This window comes from Pocillopora verrucosa, chromosome 4, assembly GCF_036669915.1.
Source record: "Pocillopora verrucosa isolate sample1 chromosome 4, ASM3666991v2, whole genome shotgun sequence".
In the NCBI taxonomy this organism is placed as follows: domain Eukaryota; kingdom Metazoa; phylum Cnidaria; class Anthozoa; order Scleractinia; family Pocilloporidae; genus Pocillopora; species Pocillopora verrucosa.
The window spans coordinates 25138652-25156916 of NC_089315.1; the positions used below are offsets into that span (position 1 = coordinate 25138652).

The 18265-nt window shown below is 38.2% G+C and overlaps 2 protein-coding genes across 2 annotated transcripts; both read right to left on the bottom strand.

Annotated features, from left to right (window-relative positions):
- Positions 1 to 390: 390 nt before the first annotated feature.
- Positions 391 to 6797, bottom strand: LOC131774691 (uncharacterized). The gene is made up of 11 exons (XM_059090747.2): positions 5871 to 6797; positions 5315 to 5423; positions 4989 to 5105; positions 4648 to 4696; positions 3518 to 4527; positions 3333 to 3425; positions 3142 to 3234; positions 2703 to 2876; positions 2261 to 2358; positions 1893 to 2023; positions 391 to 1604 (listed from the first exon to the last, which is right to left on the bottom strand). The coding sequence occupies exons 1-11, from the start codon at positions 6389 to 6391 to the stop codon at positions 1450 to 1452; spliced, it is 2550 nt and encodes an 849-aa protein (XP_058946730.2). The 5' UTR covers positions 6392 to 6797; the 3' UTR covers positions 391 to 1449.
- Positions 6798 to 8356: 1559 nt separating this feature from the next.
- On the bottom strand, positions 8357 to 17957 carry LOC131774678 (uncharacterized). Its single transcript, XM_066165407.1, has 13 exons — positions 17854 to 17957; positions 15490 to 15996; positions 14008 to 14116; positions 13870 to 13878; positions 13413 to 13646; positions 13074 to 13119; positions 11791 to 12824; positions 11613 to 11705; positions 11423 to 11515; positions 10984 to 11157; positions 10386 to 10483; positions 9135 to 9259; positions 8357 to 8807 (listed from the first exon to the last, which is right to left on the bottom strand). The coding sequence occupies exons 2-13, from the start codon at positions 15954 to 15956 to the stop codon at positions 8647 to 8649; spliced, it is 2643 nt and encodes an 880-aa protein (XP_066021504.1). The 5' UTR covers positions 15957 to 15996; positions 17854 to 17957; the 3' UTR covers positions 8357 to 8646.
- Positions 17958 to 18265: the final 308 nt, after the last annotated feature.

The window sequence follows — 18265 nt, forward strand, 5'->3', positions numbered from 1 at the left end:
ATAAAGGACTGCAAGAGCCCATTGATGACAGAAAAGTTGTCAGCCTTTGCATATATCCTCCAAAGCCATGAACATATTTTATATCAGTTTCGCGATTTACACTCGCAATTCTTTCTCTGTAGTTCAGTTACCGAGCTTTTTGTAAATAAAAGTTTTTTTTTACCTTAAAATCCACTGTTTGAGGAAAAATGCAGCTCAGAATATTCCTTCTGGAATTGAGACCAAACGCAAACTTGTACTTGTAACGGACAAACTGATGCCTCAGTGACTGTTCGCGAGAAAAATTGAAAAACATTTGTTGAGGAAGTTCGTTTATTGGATCGACTATGGTGCAATTACCGGAGGAGGAGGGGAAAATTACCATCTTTAGGTTGCATCTGGATGGAACGCGTGGTTGAAGACGTTATCATCGGCGTTGATGAATTTCCAACCGAACCAAATATGGTTGTCAAGTGTTAAAGTTTGTTTTTTTTTTGCGTTAATAAGTGTCATTTGGGTAACAACAACAAATGATTGTCTAAAGGATCTATTGTTTGTGAGATTATGCTGTTGAATTTAATTTGAAATGCAAAGTGGTTATTGAACGAATCTTCCGTGCAGTTCGGTAGTTAGATAACAACGTAATATGTGACTAACACAGTCTATAGACTCTACGATTTTACGCCACTATCTGCGTCGGTGTAAATATTGTAAATATTTACGGAATTAAAGAAGCACAAACATTGATATTTTACATAATAGGATCATATTTTAGAGGCACAGAAATGGTTAAGACTATACGTACGCACTCATCACATAGGATCAGAATTGTAAATATTTACGGAATTAAAGAAGCAAAAACATTGATATGTGAGAATTAAGTGACCAACGCATGTGACAGAACTACGTAAGGAAAACTTGGCTTTCTTTTTGCTGTGGTTCAATTGTGTCCTTGGTTGAATTTTATCTTCCTCTTTTAAGGTTGTGGTAACCGATCATCATCATGTCACACCGATTTAACGAATCATGTTAATTAAAGTCATACAGACACGTCAGTCACGTCAATCCTTAGCGGGACCACCAAGATAAGTTGCAAATACGTTCTCAATTGAAAGGGTATTGGTAGCAGTTTTGTCTCTAACAAACTATGCATAAAAAAATCTTCATTCACTTGGATGTTTATTTGTACCCAATTCATTGACCAGCTCCCAGTTGGCTTGTTAGCTCAATTGGTAGAGCGCTGCACCGGTATCGCAGAGGTCATGGGTTCAAATCCCGTACGGGCCTGAATTTTTTTTCAGGTCCTATTTACAACTACTCTTTTCAGTACTGTTCTTAGCTGCGAGGATCTCCTAATTTCATCTCTCCACCGCAGTGCAAATATGTGAAATTTTCATATATCTAAAATCTTCAAACTATGCATAGTTCAAATAAGAAAACACCGATGAATACGCAATAGAACAAAAGAAATTACAGTTTTGTGTCTTCGGGATAAGAATGCACAGTAGCGATGAAAGATGTTTGATTTTCATCGTGGCGGACGTCTGGAATTGCTTCACTTTGACGTGGATGCTGAGGAATATCCAACGACGATTGGTCAGCTTGAGCCTCGGCATCCTGGAAGCCTACATAGGAGATTTGGCATAAGGACGTTATGGATCAGAAAACTTGCAACGTCGTGTGGCTGTTAGGGAAAAAGGTGGACGTACTCTAAAACACTCCTAACGTACACTCTGCTTCATTAAAGAAAAAAACATTTTTTATTTTCATGGTCATATTTTACATGATAGGATGATATTTTAGAGGCGCAGAAATGATTAAGACTATTTTTTACTTAAACGAAGCGCGGTACGCACTTATTCTCTCTATTATAGAGCTAGCCTAGAATAAAGTATACACATTGACGATGTTACCTTTACTTTTGCTGTGAGCTCTTGACGGTTGGAAAAGCAAAACCAGTAGGGATCCAATGAGAGTCAATATTCCAGGCGCCAGTGCAAACACATGTCGCACGTAGTTGCCAACCGCCTCATTTGAGCTGATTCTGAATTGAGAGAATTAAAGTGCGTTGATAAAAATTTAAGGATAACTAAAAGTTTAGAGCTGTAACCATATTTGTGAAATTGCGCCTAAAAACACAGAAGAACTAGAAAATCATTTGTACCGTAGAAACTTAGGATTCTTGTCAATTCGGTAGGTTCGCCAACTACCCATTGCAACTTTGAAAGGAATATACGGTATTTAAATTATTTGTATGACGACTTGATAATGGCGTACCAACCTTTCTCTTGGGTAAAATTCCTGTATGCCAATGATAAATGTACCGCCTGAAAGTCTCGCAATTACAGTAATAATGGCAAAAACTGATCCACTGGTTTCCTAGAAGATAAGGATCCTACTGTTGCGTTATTGGACAGGAGACTTTATCCGCACAGTGTCTCTCTACACCAATGGATCCAGCGTCGTGTCATTGAAACCAGACATTTCACCAGGGATCACCATGTTAGTATTTACTACTACGAGAGGGCTAAGTTGTCCGGGTTATTGGTTAGAGCACAGCTCTCAACTTTTTTCAACACTAAAATTTCTTTACATACCGATGTTTGTTTGTAGTAATTCCAACTTTTGGACTGTTTAATGAATGGCTTGTCAGAAAAAGAACCTTTGAGATGATTTAATTTCATTGTTTCCAAAAACAAAGAAATTCGTTTTACAACACTAACCTTATTTTCTCCAATCACCTCTGTAATGAAGACAAGTGCCATGACGTCCATAACGGAAAGACCACTTCCCATTATAACCATCACTGCATAAGCTGATTGCTTGGTGGAGACAGTCTGAAAATAGCTCCAAACAGAACAGCCCATCACCAGGGAACCCGCCAAAAGGTAACTCCACTAAATGTCGAAACCAAAGTAGAAATGACGCTTAGAAGACTTTATATACGCATTCAACCTTATTGAAGCTTATTTTACAAGATTTTCATTTTTCTCGCGATGTTAAAACGTGCAGATCAGGAACTGACCCTAGAGAGATGAATGAGCGCACCAATGCATTAAAAACAATTTACTTCAATTTACAAAAAATAAAAAAATAAGTCAAACTTGGGAATGCTAAGGTAAAAAGTATCAGTTAATTATGGGAAAAATCTTACCATCATACCTTACTTCCAATCTTCCTGTTCAGGCTGTTGCAGAATAAACTTGAGAAAGTGGCGCTGATCAGGAGAATAAGTGGGAAATAGGCGATGGCTTCCTTGTATGAGACAAAAAAAAAGCGGTGAACATAAAACAAATAAACACTACAAACTATGAAATGAAGTGAAGGGATAAGAGAAGATTCGACTATTATACCTTTGCAAATAGCAGCCTCTCTGTAAGGAACAACGGTAAGTAATTGTATACAGCGTTCTGCGCAAGGCGTGAACTTGTGAATATAATGGCTACCTGAGAAGGACACACGGCACAGAAAAGGAGAAAGTTAAAATTAAAAGTCTTCAACGTGGAAATAAACTAGATAGCAATGTGTTTGGTCTTACCCTATACAGGTTTGGATCTCTCAGCCAATCTTTGATTCTTTTTGGACGTTTTCTCTCAGTTGGAAGAATTTCCGAAAGAACAGGAAGACTATGTAGATCAGGATTATCATCTAAAGCTGCCGATTCTCTTGTGTTATCTTCGGCGCAATCTTGTGCCAAATAGCTCTGAGCACTTTCACTGAGGATCTTTCCGTCTTTAGGCAAGTCCTCAAGACTTAATTTCTTCTGTGTCCCCTCATCCATTGAAGGAATATTGGAAAGTCCTGGCTCATCAAAAGTCACAGACTTCTTCTGGTTTTTAACGGTAGTGCGTATAAAGTTTTCTTTTTCCGAATCATCAATTGTATCATATTCAGATCCCAAGTTTAATACGCTATTACGACCATTAACTGAAGTCATCACGATAGCATGTTTTCTTTGCTTACGTTTGGACAAAATGGATGTTTCTAGGGTGCCCGGGAACTTTTCTTCTACACCATCTCCCGCCTCTTCGTCGACAGCTTTATTGTTGTTGGGCATTTTCCATGTATCCTCTTCACGAAAGGTTTCGTTCTCTTCATGTCTGCAGCACTCTTTATCGGCTAGATACCTTTCATGCTCATTGTCTGCTGAAACTTGGTGTTCAATGCCGACAGTGAGTTTAGGTTGCTCCTCCTCCTCCTCATGTCCTAGTCTTGACAGAAGTCCGTCGAAAACCCGCATCATCAAACTTTTCTTACGTTCACGATCTAATTGTTGTACTTCTAAGACCATACGTTTTTTTGTATCCACTCTTTCTGGGTCCTTCGTTTCTTCCTCGAAGACGGGTTTATATCGAGCATGAACAATGTAGTTATCCCCTTCAGAAAATATAGCAGCGACAAACTTCTGCAATACACTTTTTTTTCTATTATGCAGCTCTCGACTTTGGCTTTCTTCCCAATCGTTCATCTCTTGCTTATAATTTTCCAACTGAGACGATGCCATGATCATGTCCACAAATCTATGAGCAAGGCTGTCTTGGAGAGAACCTTAAACATTAGAAAAAAGACAAAATCATTTATAAACAGCAACATGTTGCAAGGAGCTAGATTTGAAGCTGACTTCTCGAACGAGACTGACGTTATTTTGTATGACGAGTAAAGACTTGCCTGCGTTCTCACTTCCCAAAGGTGTTGTTACAAATATCCCAGGAGTGTTCTACAATGAAGGAAAATGTCAGTTTGAGTTCGTCTATTCCACAACCATCTAGTCAAATAGTACATACAGCATTTTTCAAAATGCCTTTATATGCACTGCCTGCAACAATCTAGTTACCCAAATACGAGGGTTCCAAAACTAGGATATGAAATAAAAAGTATTTACCAATAAAGTAGAAGTCATTTACGGTAAGATATGCATGATTCAAACAGAGATCCACCAAAATGTTTGATTGCATTGATCAATGACTTTGAATTTATCAAAAGGTTTTTCCATTCAGGTTTTGACCTACCAAAATACCCGATAATCTGCTCCTTCTTCTCAAACGTTTCTGATGCTCCTTTGTGCTGCCAATGAGAAAGACGGTTACAAAGAGGACTCCAGTTCCAGTAGCAATCCACGAGAGATACTGCAAATTCAAAGAGAGTAAAATTACAATTGTAGGGGAAATTTCAGAAGAAAAAATGGAGACACTACTTCACTTTTCTTTCTCTCGCCATTTTGAAACCAACGATTTCATTTGAGTGAGGCAAAGGAAAATAAGGCATTTCCTGAAGTTTTGGATTCCCTTTCAGGCGAAGCTTTTTTCAAAATAAATTATTGAGAGCTGCTACTAACCGCAAAATCTGACAGGCTGTCAGGTCCAAGAGCAGCTGCATTGTCTTGTCCCAGAAGGCTCCAGGCGATGGCGTATATGTAAATACCACTCAGGAAGCGAAATACAGTCCTTAATGACCCGATTACGAGACAGGAAAATATTATTGTCAGATATCACGAGCAACATCATTGCGGAACACAAGACATCAAATTGACATTCATTATAACACCCCACCACCATTTATTACAATACGCCTGAGAAACTTTCCGATAGTAAATAAACTAATCAATAAAAACTTCTCATTTAAGTGGCTTAGTCATTGAACTGAATTGCTTTATCATTATCAGCTTATTTCATGATATTGTGGGGCAAAAATAATCAAACTTGATCCTAAACATCCACCCGTCGTAATACTTCAGTAAATTTGGCATTTTTTACACAGCGGTGAGGAAAACTCAACGACATATTCGTGTTAGCTTCTGTACACGGATGAGACAGACAGGCATGCATTGCAAAGTAAGATATTTCAAATACGACGTAAATTATACAAACTCAAACAAATTATTCAGAACAAACCTAAGTGCGCCAAGAATTGTGAACTCTTCTACAGACTCGACAACAGCTGTGATGAAAGCCATGTGATTTATCTCTACCATGTTGAAACATATGTTTACCAACGCCGAGAAGAATCCGAAGTAAAAGAGGGGAAGCCAGCTTTGATGGTTGCCAGCACAAAGAAAGCACCGATTGAACAAAAGAGGAAGTGCGACGGCCATGACGACTGTTGCCAAAAGATGCCAAGATTTTCGCCTGCCAATCCTCTTTGAAAGAAACGGTAAGTTTACTAGATCACCAAGATACCCAGTAATTGGAGAGAATAATGCGTCTGCAATTTCTCCAATAAGTATAATTAGTCCTGCTTCTGAGGCTGAAAGTTCAACAACTTTCATGAAGAATAAAAGCTCAAATGACTGGAGGAGCTGTCGGTAGAAGTCGTTGAATACATTTCCAACTGCACACGATAACCTTACCCAAACGCGCATCTTAAAATAACGCAGGAAGAATCTTGCGGCCGAGCTCAATCCATTCCGTATCATCAAACTGACCCCGACCGTAAAATTAAATACAGCGGAATGGTTAAAGAGATACAGCTTACAAAATGGCTTCCAAAGAGCCCTTGGTAGAAGAAATGAAAGACGGCGATGGATGCTATCTCGGCCCGCCAAAATCTTACTCTGCCCATAGAATCATACAAAACAATGCGTGTCAAAATGTGTCTTTTGGAGACAATGGAACTATCCCTAGATAGAGACAATAGAACCATTCCTAGATACTCAATAGAATGAAATCAACGTACTGATCCTCGTTTCATTGATTCCTTCTGGGTGGAGAATTTCTGAAAAACTTCATAGGAACACGATGCTTTCAGTTCGATGCTGAAAAGCGTGAAATTCAAGCATAAAATGCTTCCAAATTAATTTTGTGACTTTTACATTCAAGGTAATGCCCACTCATTCAGTAAAGACGGAGTTATTAACCGTGAATTGCCGCATGACTAGATCTGGTTGTTGGAAAGGTATCAACTCTCTAAAGATGGGCGGTTAATTACCCAAACAAATATTGTTATTTGCATAACTGATTGTTATAACGTGTGTACAATACATCTAGAACTTTCGCGTTCTTTACCCCAATCCCATGACATGCTAGCTTATAGTTCAGCTCCCTACCAAGAACACAGAAAGCGATTCTAAATTAAACTATCAGCAATATAGAACTCATTTAGATCTTGAATTCTGCTTTGTTTTATCGACTGAGTTGATTACGTAAATTGGCTACCGTAAAGAGTTTCAAAGCTGACGTTTCGAGCGTTAGCCCTTGGTCAGAGCCCTTCGCTTTGAAACTCTTTATGGTGGCCAATTTACATTATTCGACCCAATTGACTGTAAATACATGAAAATCATACATGTGAACTCCGGATAACTCAGTTGATAAAAACAAAATTATCTTGTTACAGTTTGCTTCTTTTTTAAGAACGCTGATTATGAAATCAGTTTTGTAAAGTGCCTTGAGAATATTGTTGCTAATGAGACAAATCCCATGACCCTAATGGATTGTGCCCTTCAGACATTGGCATTTTATCAATTATAAGTGTATGGAAATTACTCTAGCGTGCCTTACTTGAAAAACAAAAAGTTAAGAAAGTGGCTTCATTGGAATCAAGAGTTATCGCTTTTTTAATATCCGGAGGAATACATGGAAAGCGAGTGGTTCAAATGCAAACTTCCATCCAAGCTGCAAGTTGTATAATTGTTACTGATAAGGATCATGGATGGTTAAATATAACATAAGTTCAAAATAGCTGTTCGAATCGACAACTACGGTAGACGAAATGCAATTGTAAACCTTGTGATGATTATCCACCTCTGTTGTCTTACTGGCTTCAATCACGGCGATCAGGGTTTATATAACTGATAGACATCATTATCTTCGCAATGTTAGTCTTGTAGATCTATCTTAACTGTAAGCACCATACAATTTAATATACAACTATTTTGGGATCTAGCAAAGCAGCAGTATGAGGATAAAAACAATTGTTAATATTATTTGTACAGTTTAAGGAAATACTGCTCAAAGACTCTTTGACAGATCATAGCTGAAGATCATGAGGAAGGTTCAAGATTCTGCCCTTTGCAATTTAGAATCGCGCTACTTGCACACGGGACGCATGAACCCATCACGAATTCAAAAAAACAGTAATTGTGCGCGCGTAAAAACATCTAGAATATTCGGCGTTACTCTTCACCGAAATCGACATGAAAGGATTAAAATCTGACTTTAGATTACTAAAAAACTTTAAGAGACTTAAAAAAGTAGTAACCATTAATAATCCTCTAAAAGCTACTGATTTCCAGGAACTTCCGGTTCAGAAAAAAAAACTGAGTAAAAGTGAGTGCATCGTGCATCCAAATTATTTGTTACATTCAGGAAACATTTAAGACGACGCATTTTTACTGGAATGGCCATTCAAAAAGAATCTGATCAAATGTTCCCTACCTATTTCACGTACAGATCTAGAGGAGGTATGAGTTAATAAAAATTGATAACAGCTAACAATGAGTTGAATGGTATGAACTTAGAATACTATTTCCACGTCATTCAGAGATTGTAAAATTATTTTTTGATTATAATATGTTTGTGATATATAATTTTATTAACCCCTTCTTCCCAACACCGAGAAAGATCAGTCACAAATACTTATTTTGATAGAAATGTTGTCCTTGAACAAACTTTGTAACGAGCTTTTGAATGGTCGGTTAAACATCGCCGACACATAATAAACTAGTGGAAGGAATTAAAGTTTTGTGTCTTCAGAAAAAGAAAGCTCCGAAGCGCTGGAAGAATTTTGATTTTCATCCAAGCAGACATTTGGCGTTGTCTCAATTTCACACGTACACTGAGGAACTTGGCCGTCACACGATGATTGGTCAGCTTGATCCTCGATACTCTGTGAGCCTTAACAGGTGAAATGGCAGAAGGTAAGCTTATGCATCGGAAATGATACAAACACATGAGGCTGTAATAGAACATCATGTCCTCTTTATGAAACACTGTGAAGGATATCATTCAACACACAACAACCTCTTAAATTACCAGAGGAGTAACTTAAAACATTACAATATGAAATTGCATAGCCCCTTTCATTTCAAAGTAAGATATTGTCTGCACATCCTGAAAAGGCTAAGACCGATTTCTTAAAGATATGGGAGTGTCATGCACTTCTTCTAAACGATGATATTTTAGCCCAAGAAGCAAACTACAGCAAAACATTTGTGTTTTTACCTTTATTTTTGAAGGAAACTTCTGATGGTTGAAAAAGCAAAACCAACATGGATCCGACCAAAGTTAACGTCCCAGGCGTCATCGCAAACACATATTGCACGTAGTTGCCAACCGCCATATTTGAGCTGGTTTGAAACGAGAGGGGGAAATTAAGCAAATCAGAACATTACAGGCTTTCGAAGATGATTAAAAGTTTGATGTCGCTACGGTATTTTCATATGATACAGAAAGTGGACTCGACCAAGAAAATTTGCGCTGGTTTGAATCGAGAGGAGAATTTTTAGCCAATCAGAACATTACATAAGTGATTAATAATGGTAATTGAACGAGTGGAGTGCAATTTGTATAGGTAATTGCATGATTTCGAGTGCAATTTGGGATGGATCAGCACGAATAAATTTTTCAAAGGCTATAGCTATATTTTGAAAAAAATTTAAAAGAATTTAAAATAACTGGTTATACAAGCAAAAATGACTCTGTTTTCCGTTTCAGTTGTCTTTATTAGTGGTGTGGTTGTGGCTCACCAGTGCGGCTCCTTGCCTTTATATTTTCTTTGTTGCGGAGAGTTGGGGCTTGTTCCTCTAGAATTTGCTTCGAATTATAAACCTCTCTCGCGAATAATTGAGCGTTTGTATTCTTTTTCTGTTAGGTATCGGTCGAATTGTTACGAAAAACTCGAGAATTTTATTTTTTTGCATTCTCTCTCAAACTCTGAGAAAATGTTACTTTCTCCTCACCTGTCCTCCTGTTTGTTTTTTTGTGCTTTCGTGATTTAGCTGTCAGTAAATTTAATTTCAACTTTTTGCTCTCAATTTCAATTTTCTGCAATGCTTGAGATTAATTTACGTGCTCTCAGCCAATGAGCATGCTGAAATTTTTGCATGTGTATGATTAGGCCTGAAATCATACGCATGGTTTAAAAATCAAATGAGCGCGAGCTAGAGCATAAAATGGTGCGATTTGTCAATAAATCGCACCGATGGGAACCCATCAGATTGCAAGGGTCACCAGCTATTTCAAAATAGATGTAGTAAATTAAAAAAGTTTTATGCGTGTACGATATTTTCATATGGTGCAAAAAAGTGGATTCGACCAAGAACATAGCAGGCATTTCCCTCTGCAAAGTGGGCCAAAAGAAAAGTCTGATGTTTAGTTAGAGCTTTTGTAACCTTAGAATTTCGTATATTGTCCATATTAGTACAAGTCTATTTTCTTGTAACGTGACCTGTCGATCATACGTGGCTGACTGACCTTTCTTCTGGGTAAAATTTCTGTATACAAATGATAAGTCCACCGCTTGAAATTCTAGCGATCACAGTTACAATGGCAAACACTGATCCACTGGTTTCCTGAAATTGACAATTTATTGACCGAAATTATATACGATAGTGTAGAGCTAAAGGCGGCGGACTTTGGGTCTAATCATCCAGGTTCAAACGCTGGCTAGTGGTAGTATTTATAATGTACATTCCTGCACAGGAAATAACATTTCCCGGTGCCTCCCTCAACTCAGAAGTGTAAGAAACTGTCAGGGAGAACTGGCGAAATACTTAGGATAATTTTCTAGGGGAATAAGCAATAATTATAGTCGCCTCATGTTGCTTAGGCTGCGATACTGCTACACACTCCTTAGTTCGGACTACCTGGTAGCAGACTAATTGTCTAATATTTTTTTTTCTCGTTGACTTCATTATGTTACCGATGATTTCTAAAATTAGTTCCAACACCGCTAGTGATTACTCATCATGCGGTCGATGGGAGAGCTTGTTACGAGGAAATTGTTTTAGGGGTTCTCATATCAACTGTTTCCAAAAAACCATTAATTTAGTTTAACGATGGTAACACCAACCTTATTTTCTCCAATCAGTTCTGTGATGAAGACAAGTGCCATGACGTACATAACTGACAAACCGCTTCCTATCATTACTACAGGCGCATAGGTTGACTGATTGGGGGAGACGGTCAGAAAATAGCTCCAAACGGCACCACCCATTACAAGGAAAGCCGCCAGTAAAAAGCTCCACTTATTTTCGCGACCAATTAAAAAAATTGAAATTTAGTAGACTCACACAATTAAGTAGGGCTTATTTTGGGAAACGTCACTTTTCTCTGTACTTAAAAAAACGAAAATTCACTGATTTATTACTTGGCAAGGGTACCAATAAGCAATGACCAATGGATTTATGGTAACAAGCAGTTTGGACATCAATTTGGAAATAGGCCTAGGGTCACACAATCCCCTTGATAGAAGATAACTGTTCATTATGAGACTTATCTAATGGCCATACCTTACTTCCGATCTTCCTACAAAGTCTGTTACATATCAAACTTGACAAGGAGCCACTGACAAGGAGAATAAGTGGGATATAAGCGATAGCTTCCTGATAAGAGGGAAAAAACACAGTGAAATCACACCCATTCATTTTGTAAGCAAGTGAACATTGCATATTGTAAAGTGAAGGGACTTCAATATCATACCTTTGAAGATTTTAGCCTTTCTGAGAGGAATAGCGGTAAATAACTGTACACAGTGTCTTGTGCAAGGCGTGTACATGTAAAAATAATAGCTACCTGAAAAAAAAATCACACCAGAAAAAAAGATGAAGAACTTTAGGAGCAAACAAACAAGACAATTAAGAGGCTTATTTGGTTTTACCTTATACAAGTTCGGATCTCTCAGCCAATCTTTGATTCTTTTCGGATGTTTTCGCTCAGACCGAAAATTTTCTGATGAAACATGAGGACTATGTAGATCAGGATTGGCTTCTGAAGATGAGTAATTTTTGCTTCTCTCGTAGGATACTATAGTATCGTTGTTTTTGCAACTCTGTCTCAGATAATTACGAGCACTTTCATTCAGGAGCGTTGCTTCTCCAGCCATGTCATAAAAATCCAATTCCTTTGTCTGGTCCTCGCGTATTGACGGAATTTCTAGTAATAGAGGCGCACTGAAAGTCACGGCCTTTTTCGGCTTCCTAATTGAAGTATTGGAAAAGTCTCCTTTCACCTCATCTGCACTAGTATCATAGGTAGATCCAAAGTTAGGCAGCCCACGATCATCTTCATCTGGAATAGTAGGGTGGCCATATTCACTTTGCCCGTGGTCGAACGAAATTGACGTTTCAAAGATGTCATTGATCACTTTCTCATCATCATTTCCTATCTTCTTCCCTTTTTTGCTTGAATCCATGCTGTGGGAAGTTTTCCTGTGTTTTTCTTCAGGAATGGTTCCCACCTCTTCTTTTCTATAGTACTTTGCTCCAGTTATATACCCGTCATATTTATTGCCCTCTGCTGCTTGATGTCCAATGCTGCCAGTACATGTTGTTTGCCTTTCCTCTGGGTGTTGCATTCTAGATAAGATTCCGTCATAAACCCACAACAGGAGACTTTTCTTGCGCTCACGATCTAAATGCTCTGCCTCTGAACATATCCGTTTTTTCGTGTTCTCACTTTCTTGATTGTTATCTGCGCCTTCAGCGTCAACTTTTGATTGACTGTGTCCCGAATCATTTCCTTCGTCATTCAATATAGCAGGAACAAACTTCTGCAATAAATTTTTCTTTCTTTCACGCTGCCCATGGCATCGGATATCTTCACTTCCGTTGAGGTCATAGTGGTAGGTTTCAAATTGAGACGAAGCCATAGTCATACCCACAAATCTATGGGCGAGACCGTCCCTAGAAGAGTCTTTCCAATTGAAGAAATGAACAAAATCAGTTTATATACTTTTGTTTAAAGCTCAGCTTGTATATTTTCAGTATTATATATGGCATCAGCAATGCTTTTACACTGTTGACGGAAGTGACATTATTTTTCAACGATGGTTATCCAAATTAAAGTGTGTATTATTATAGTAAGATGTGTAAGTTGTGGAACCGGCCGGTTCCTAAAGGTAAAAGCGATTAGTTTAAAAGCGTACATTTTATATAAACTTGCCTGTATTTTTACTTTCAAACGGTGTCAATATCATTCCAGCAGCGTTCTGCAATGAAAAAGAAGGGTAACTGACTGAGTTTTTCCACTTCACAACTCGAGCAACGAATAGAACTTGTGACATTTGCAGAATCCCCTAAAGATTCTGCAATCATAATACCTGCCTTGAAAATGTCGGCTACAAGAGTGCGGGGTACGTAATAAGTCCTTCAGGTTTTAATTCATTTCGAGTAATACGAGTATTGTTCAAAATGAGATGAAGGAGCTGCTAATACCAAAATATTTTATCGGGCACAACTATCATTTCGGGGCTTTCCCACAAGGATCTTGATCTTGACTTACCATAATACTTGAATATGTGCTATTTGTGCGTACACGTCTTTGAGGTTCTTTTGTAGCATGGTATCTGTTTTCATCATTCTTGCCATCTTCGTCACTCATTGCAACATGATCTTCAATATTACCAACACATGTTGGTTGCTTCTCCACTTCGTTCAGTTTTTGAGGTTCCTTTGCACCAATGAGAAAGATGATTGCAAAGAAGACTCCTGTTCCAGTCGCTATCCATGAGAGGTACTGCAAATAAGTAGCAAGGGAAATGACAAAAAGGGCGTCTTTACGGGGGTGGAGCTAAGAAAAGGAAGTCCTAGCAAAGTAATGGGAAGATAATCCTGACTGCGTATCTCAGGCACATTATGTAGTTTTAGTTCAGCAGAGGAAGATAGCGATTCCTAGAAGCAACGATTTTACTTCTACGCGAAATTTCATTTAAACTAGTATCTCGAGAGCTGCTTTTTACCGCAAAATCCTGGATTCTGATAGGTCATAAAGTGACTTTACCTTCAGCTGTTTGACAAGTGTATTTATTTTCGCTTAGAGCAAGGTTTCTTCACTGGAGTATATTACTTCTAAAACGATTAGGGGGAAAGCTTCTAACCGTAAGATATGAAGGGCTGTTAGGTCCCGAAGCATCGCCACTATCAAGACCGAGAAGACCCCAGGCGGTTGCATAAATAAAGACACCACTTAGGAAGCTGAACACAGTCCTAAAGGTGACAGAAAAAGGAAGCAGAAGAACTTCATTTAAGATTATATGAATATCATCATGGCGCGTACATACATTAATGAGTTGGTTCATGCTTAGCGCGCATTCGAGAGCTATAGAGAAGCGTAAGAGTTGTTCGTGACGCAGCCTCTTGAGTGCTCTCCAAACTTCACGATATACTTCATCGATATACGCTCAGTTAAAAGCGTAAACCAATTCTTTTGTAACATAGTATAGAGACACAATTTGGGCACGGAAAAAAGTAAACCCTGGTAGACCCTGTGTCGGGTTCTACTCGGAAACTAGCAATAACTGACAAGGCAAAAACGACCAAGAAATATTGTGAGAGCTAAGCTATAATCAAAGAATTGAACCGAAGGCAAGGAATTTTTTTTGTAAGTATGAGACCTAGAATCGTTGTGTACTATAATTCATGGACAGAAATGCACATAAAATTGTGTTGCAAATTGTGAAAATTCTGAAATTTGACATTTTAAGTATTTAGTATTTATTTTAAATTTAGTGAGTAATAATACTCTAAGGGCATATCAACACTTGAAAATGATATTTACCGTTCGAAAAACGAAGCCCAAACGTAAAAATGTCTTGCATTTACGAGACCCTCGTGTTAGGTTTACCATAATTGAATTGTTGTTTACCAGGACCAATGACCAGAAAATTGCGTAGCTCTGTGTTGAAATTCTGCAAAATGTACGACTTTAGAACAAAACCTTCTCACACCTTTGGGAATGAAATATCGTTAACTCCAAAACTAATTTGGTCGCTTGAAAGAGCTACATGCTCGCTGTTTTCGAGTGGTATTTAGCTTGTTTACGTTCATTTTGAGCTCCGAATGGTCCATCTCAATCCGTATGGCGGAAAAAAATTTAAAAGGTTTTGAAACCTCGCGACTAAAATCGACAGGAACTTGCGCCGAAGTAAACTGCACACATCATGTAGTGAATGCCGTCAGCTGTGCGTACATACAGATTTACGCCATAGTATCTCCTTTGGAATTAGGTAATATTTACGCCCGCAGCATGTCGCAATTTATTACATTGTATGTTCATATAAATTTTCACTTATTTCAGTCATAGGCTCGTTATACAGTCAATTAAGTAAACCACTTTTTTCATCTTAGGGGTAAGAATCTTCAACCTGAATTTCGTTTTCATCCGTCAAAAAAGAAGAGGATGTAATACTGCTTACAATAATCAAACTTAATTCTTAACTTTCAGAACCGCAGGTAAGAACTCTTCTAATAATTTTCCTACTGTATTATGATCATGAAAATACTGGACATAGATGGAGAAAACAAAAGTGTGCTTCAAATGGACATGATTTAAGATTCAAACTGTAACGTTGAGAACATACCTCATCGCACTAAGAACTGTGCATTCCTCCACAGAAGCAGCTACAGTCGTGATAAATGCCAAATGATTAATCTCCACTACGTTGAAACAGATGTTTATCAATGCTGAAATGAAACAGAAATAGAATAGTCGAAGCCAGTTTTGATTGCTGACACTGCACAACAAGCAGCGGTTGAAGAAAAAGGGAAGTCCGATGGCCATGAATACTGTTGCCAAACAGTGCCAAGATTTTCGTCTGCCAATTTTCTTAGAAAGAAAAGGTACGTTTGCACTATCACCAAGGTATCCAGCAATGGGTGAGAATGACGCGTCTGCAATTTGTCCAATAAGAATAATCAGTGCTGCCTCTGAAGGGGAAAGTTCAACAATTTTCATGAAGAAAAAGAGTTCATATGATTGTCCGAGCTGCCGGAAGAGGTCGTTGAATACATTTCCAACCGCGCATGACAATCGTTCCTTAATTCGCATCTTCAACAAGCTTTAATCCAATCCTCTCGTCCTCGATAACCTATAAAATAGGAAGAGAAATAATAAAAACGCAAAGAGAAAAAAAGAAAAAGCAGATTTCTCTGAACCACAAGAGAGAATTGTAAGAGAGCACAAGAGAATTGTAAGAGTTGTTCAGGGCGTCGCCCAGAGCAAATTTAGCTCGTGGAGTGCTTTCCAAACGTCCCAAGTGCACGAAGAAAGACTGTTTTTACAATAATGTCGGGTTTACCGAGTAATCGTGTTTTTAACCAAAAACTGTGATTGAAGGTAAGGCAAAAGCGAAAGAAAAGAAATATTTAGAGACCAAATCTTCAAATAATTAAGAGAATACTTTCAGGACATGTTAACACTTGAAAATAATATTTACTGTTCAATAAACGTACAATATATATTTTTAAGAGACCCACGTGGTAGATTCACCGCGCTCGAATTACTGTTGATAAGAAACAATTTTGAAAGGATCGAAACCTCGCGGCTAAGCTTTACAGAAACTTGCAGCCTAATTTAAACTAAACACGTCATGTTATGTGCGCACGGCCGTGCGTATATATATGTAGAGATTTATAACCCACCGATTAATTTTCGTGCGAGTATATCAGCTACTTTACGTCACGTGGTACGTAATCACCGGACAGTTATTACTCATTAACCCCCCTTAAGTCGTTATTTGTCTTTTGATTATTTCCGCCGAAAAGAAAAAAAGCTAAAACCTGCTCGATAGCTTCACTTTTTCACCTTTATTGCTCTACATCGAAGAAAAGCGAACTCGTTCCGTTGAGTTCACAGGTAGTGACATTAAAAGGGTGGTAATGCTGCTGTGGAAAGTCCAAAAAGTAAACATAATTTTGTCAACGCGCGCTACGAAAATTAAAGGGCAGTAAAATAAATCAAGGGAATATGATAATGTTTTATAACCTTTCTGGCTTACTGGTATGTCGGCTGATAATGTCCTTGGCTGAAAGATTATCCTGAAAATTTCACATTTAACCTCGACGCTTCACTTCTCGGCCAAATATTCATTTTTTCGAACAATATCTCAGCCGCAGACATTATCAGCCGACATTTCAGCCGCCTGAAGGGTTTCATTTACCAAAAACACCCGTAGTAGTAGCTCCTAAAGGAATTAGGTAGGACTTGTGCGCGCGCTCTGTTATAATGTATATTTTTTTCTCAGTTGGATACCACAATACTCTGCCTCTTTAAGGGTTTCATAATCTTAGTCAGGTTCGCTTGAGTCTCCCGGCTTTTTAGAGGGTTAAAAAAAATACAAAGCCTCAGTAGCACGAGCCTAAAAATGCGTGAGCGAGTTCAATCCAATCGTAAATAATTTGCGTTTGAACTTGCAGACATATTGAGTCAGTTTCCGTACCCACATTGCTATTTCAATCTGACCGCGTGAAAGCGTAAAATAAACTGGACATGATTTCCATCTTTTTTCCTCGAAAACTTCATATAAGCAAAATTTGGCATTCAAACTTGACTCATAGATCCAGAAGGAATATAATGAGTAATGAAACCATATGAGAGGCGTTTCCGCAGTATCTGTTTGTTGGCTGCCTCGCTGCACTGATATATCAACCCATTGTCGATCTTTGTATCTCTAATAACGCATGTAAAATGCCGTGTCAATGGTTCAAATCGGTCCAAACCATAGAGGTACCTACGGGATCACCTAAGCTCTCATTTTTTCCTTCTTTTTTTTTTTACAAGACTCTTCCTGCGGGTTGCTGTGTAATCAGTTATGCAACGTTTGGACGAAGCTTGTCTTGAAATTTAACCGTTTCAACAGCTCTGAGTATCGTTACACGACTGATGCCTTATACATAACCATCATGCGTAATGATCAATGACATTCTGCACATCTGAAATTCCTTACCTGCTGTTGGCCTAAAAATCTCCTAGCATAGTGAGACAATCTCCTATGGAATTGAGCGTTCGTCTCCGTCAGCGTTACGTTACTTACGTGTACCTATCTTTAATCATTTCCTCTACAGGAAATGAGGTTCGAACTCATTAAGGCTTCACACTTTCGCTGTATAGGATAGTAACAAGGGCTAAAAAAGTTGTTTTCAGTTAATCAATTCAGTTTTCAAAGGATTTTTAAAGACTATATTAGAATGCCCTCATGCGAATTAGATTTGAGACAGTCTGATGAACAGGGTATGCTCGGGATGGAAATACTAGCTTGAAACACGAAAGTACTGAATCACAACAAACCAAGTTTATATTTTTAGACTGAAATTGATATGCAACTTAAAGTCTATATGTCTCTTACAGGTATTACCGAA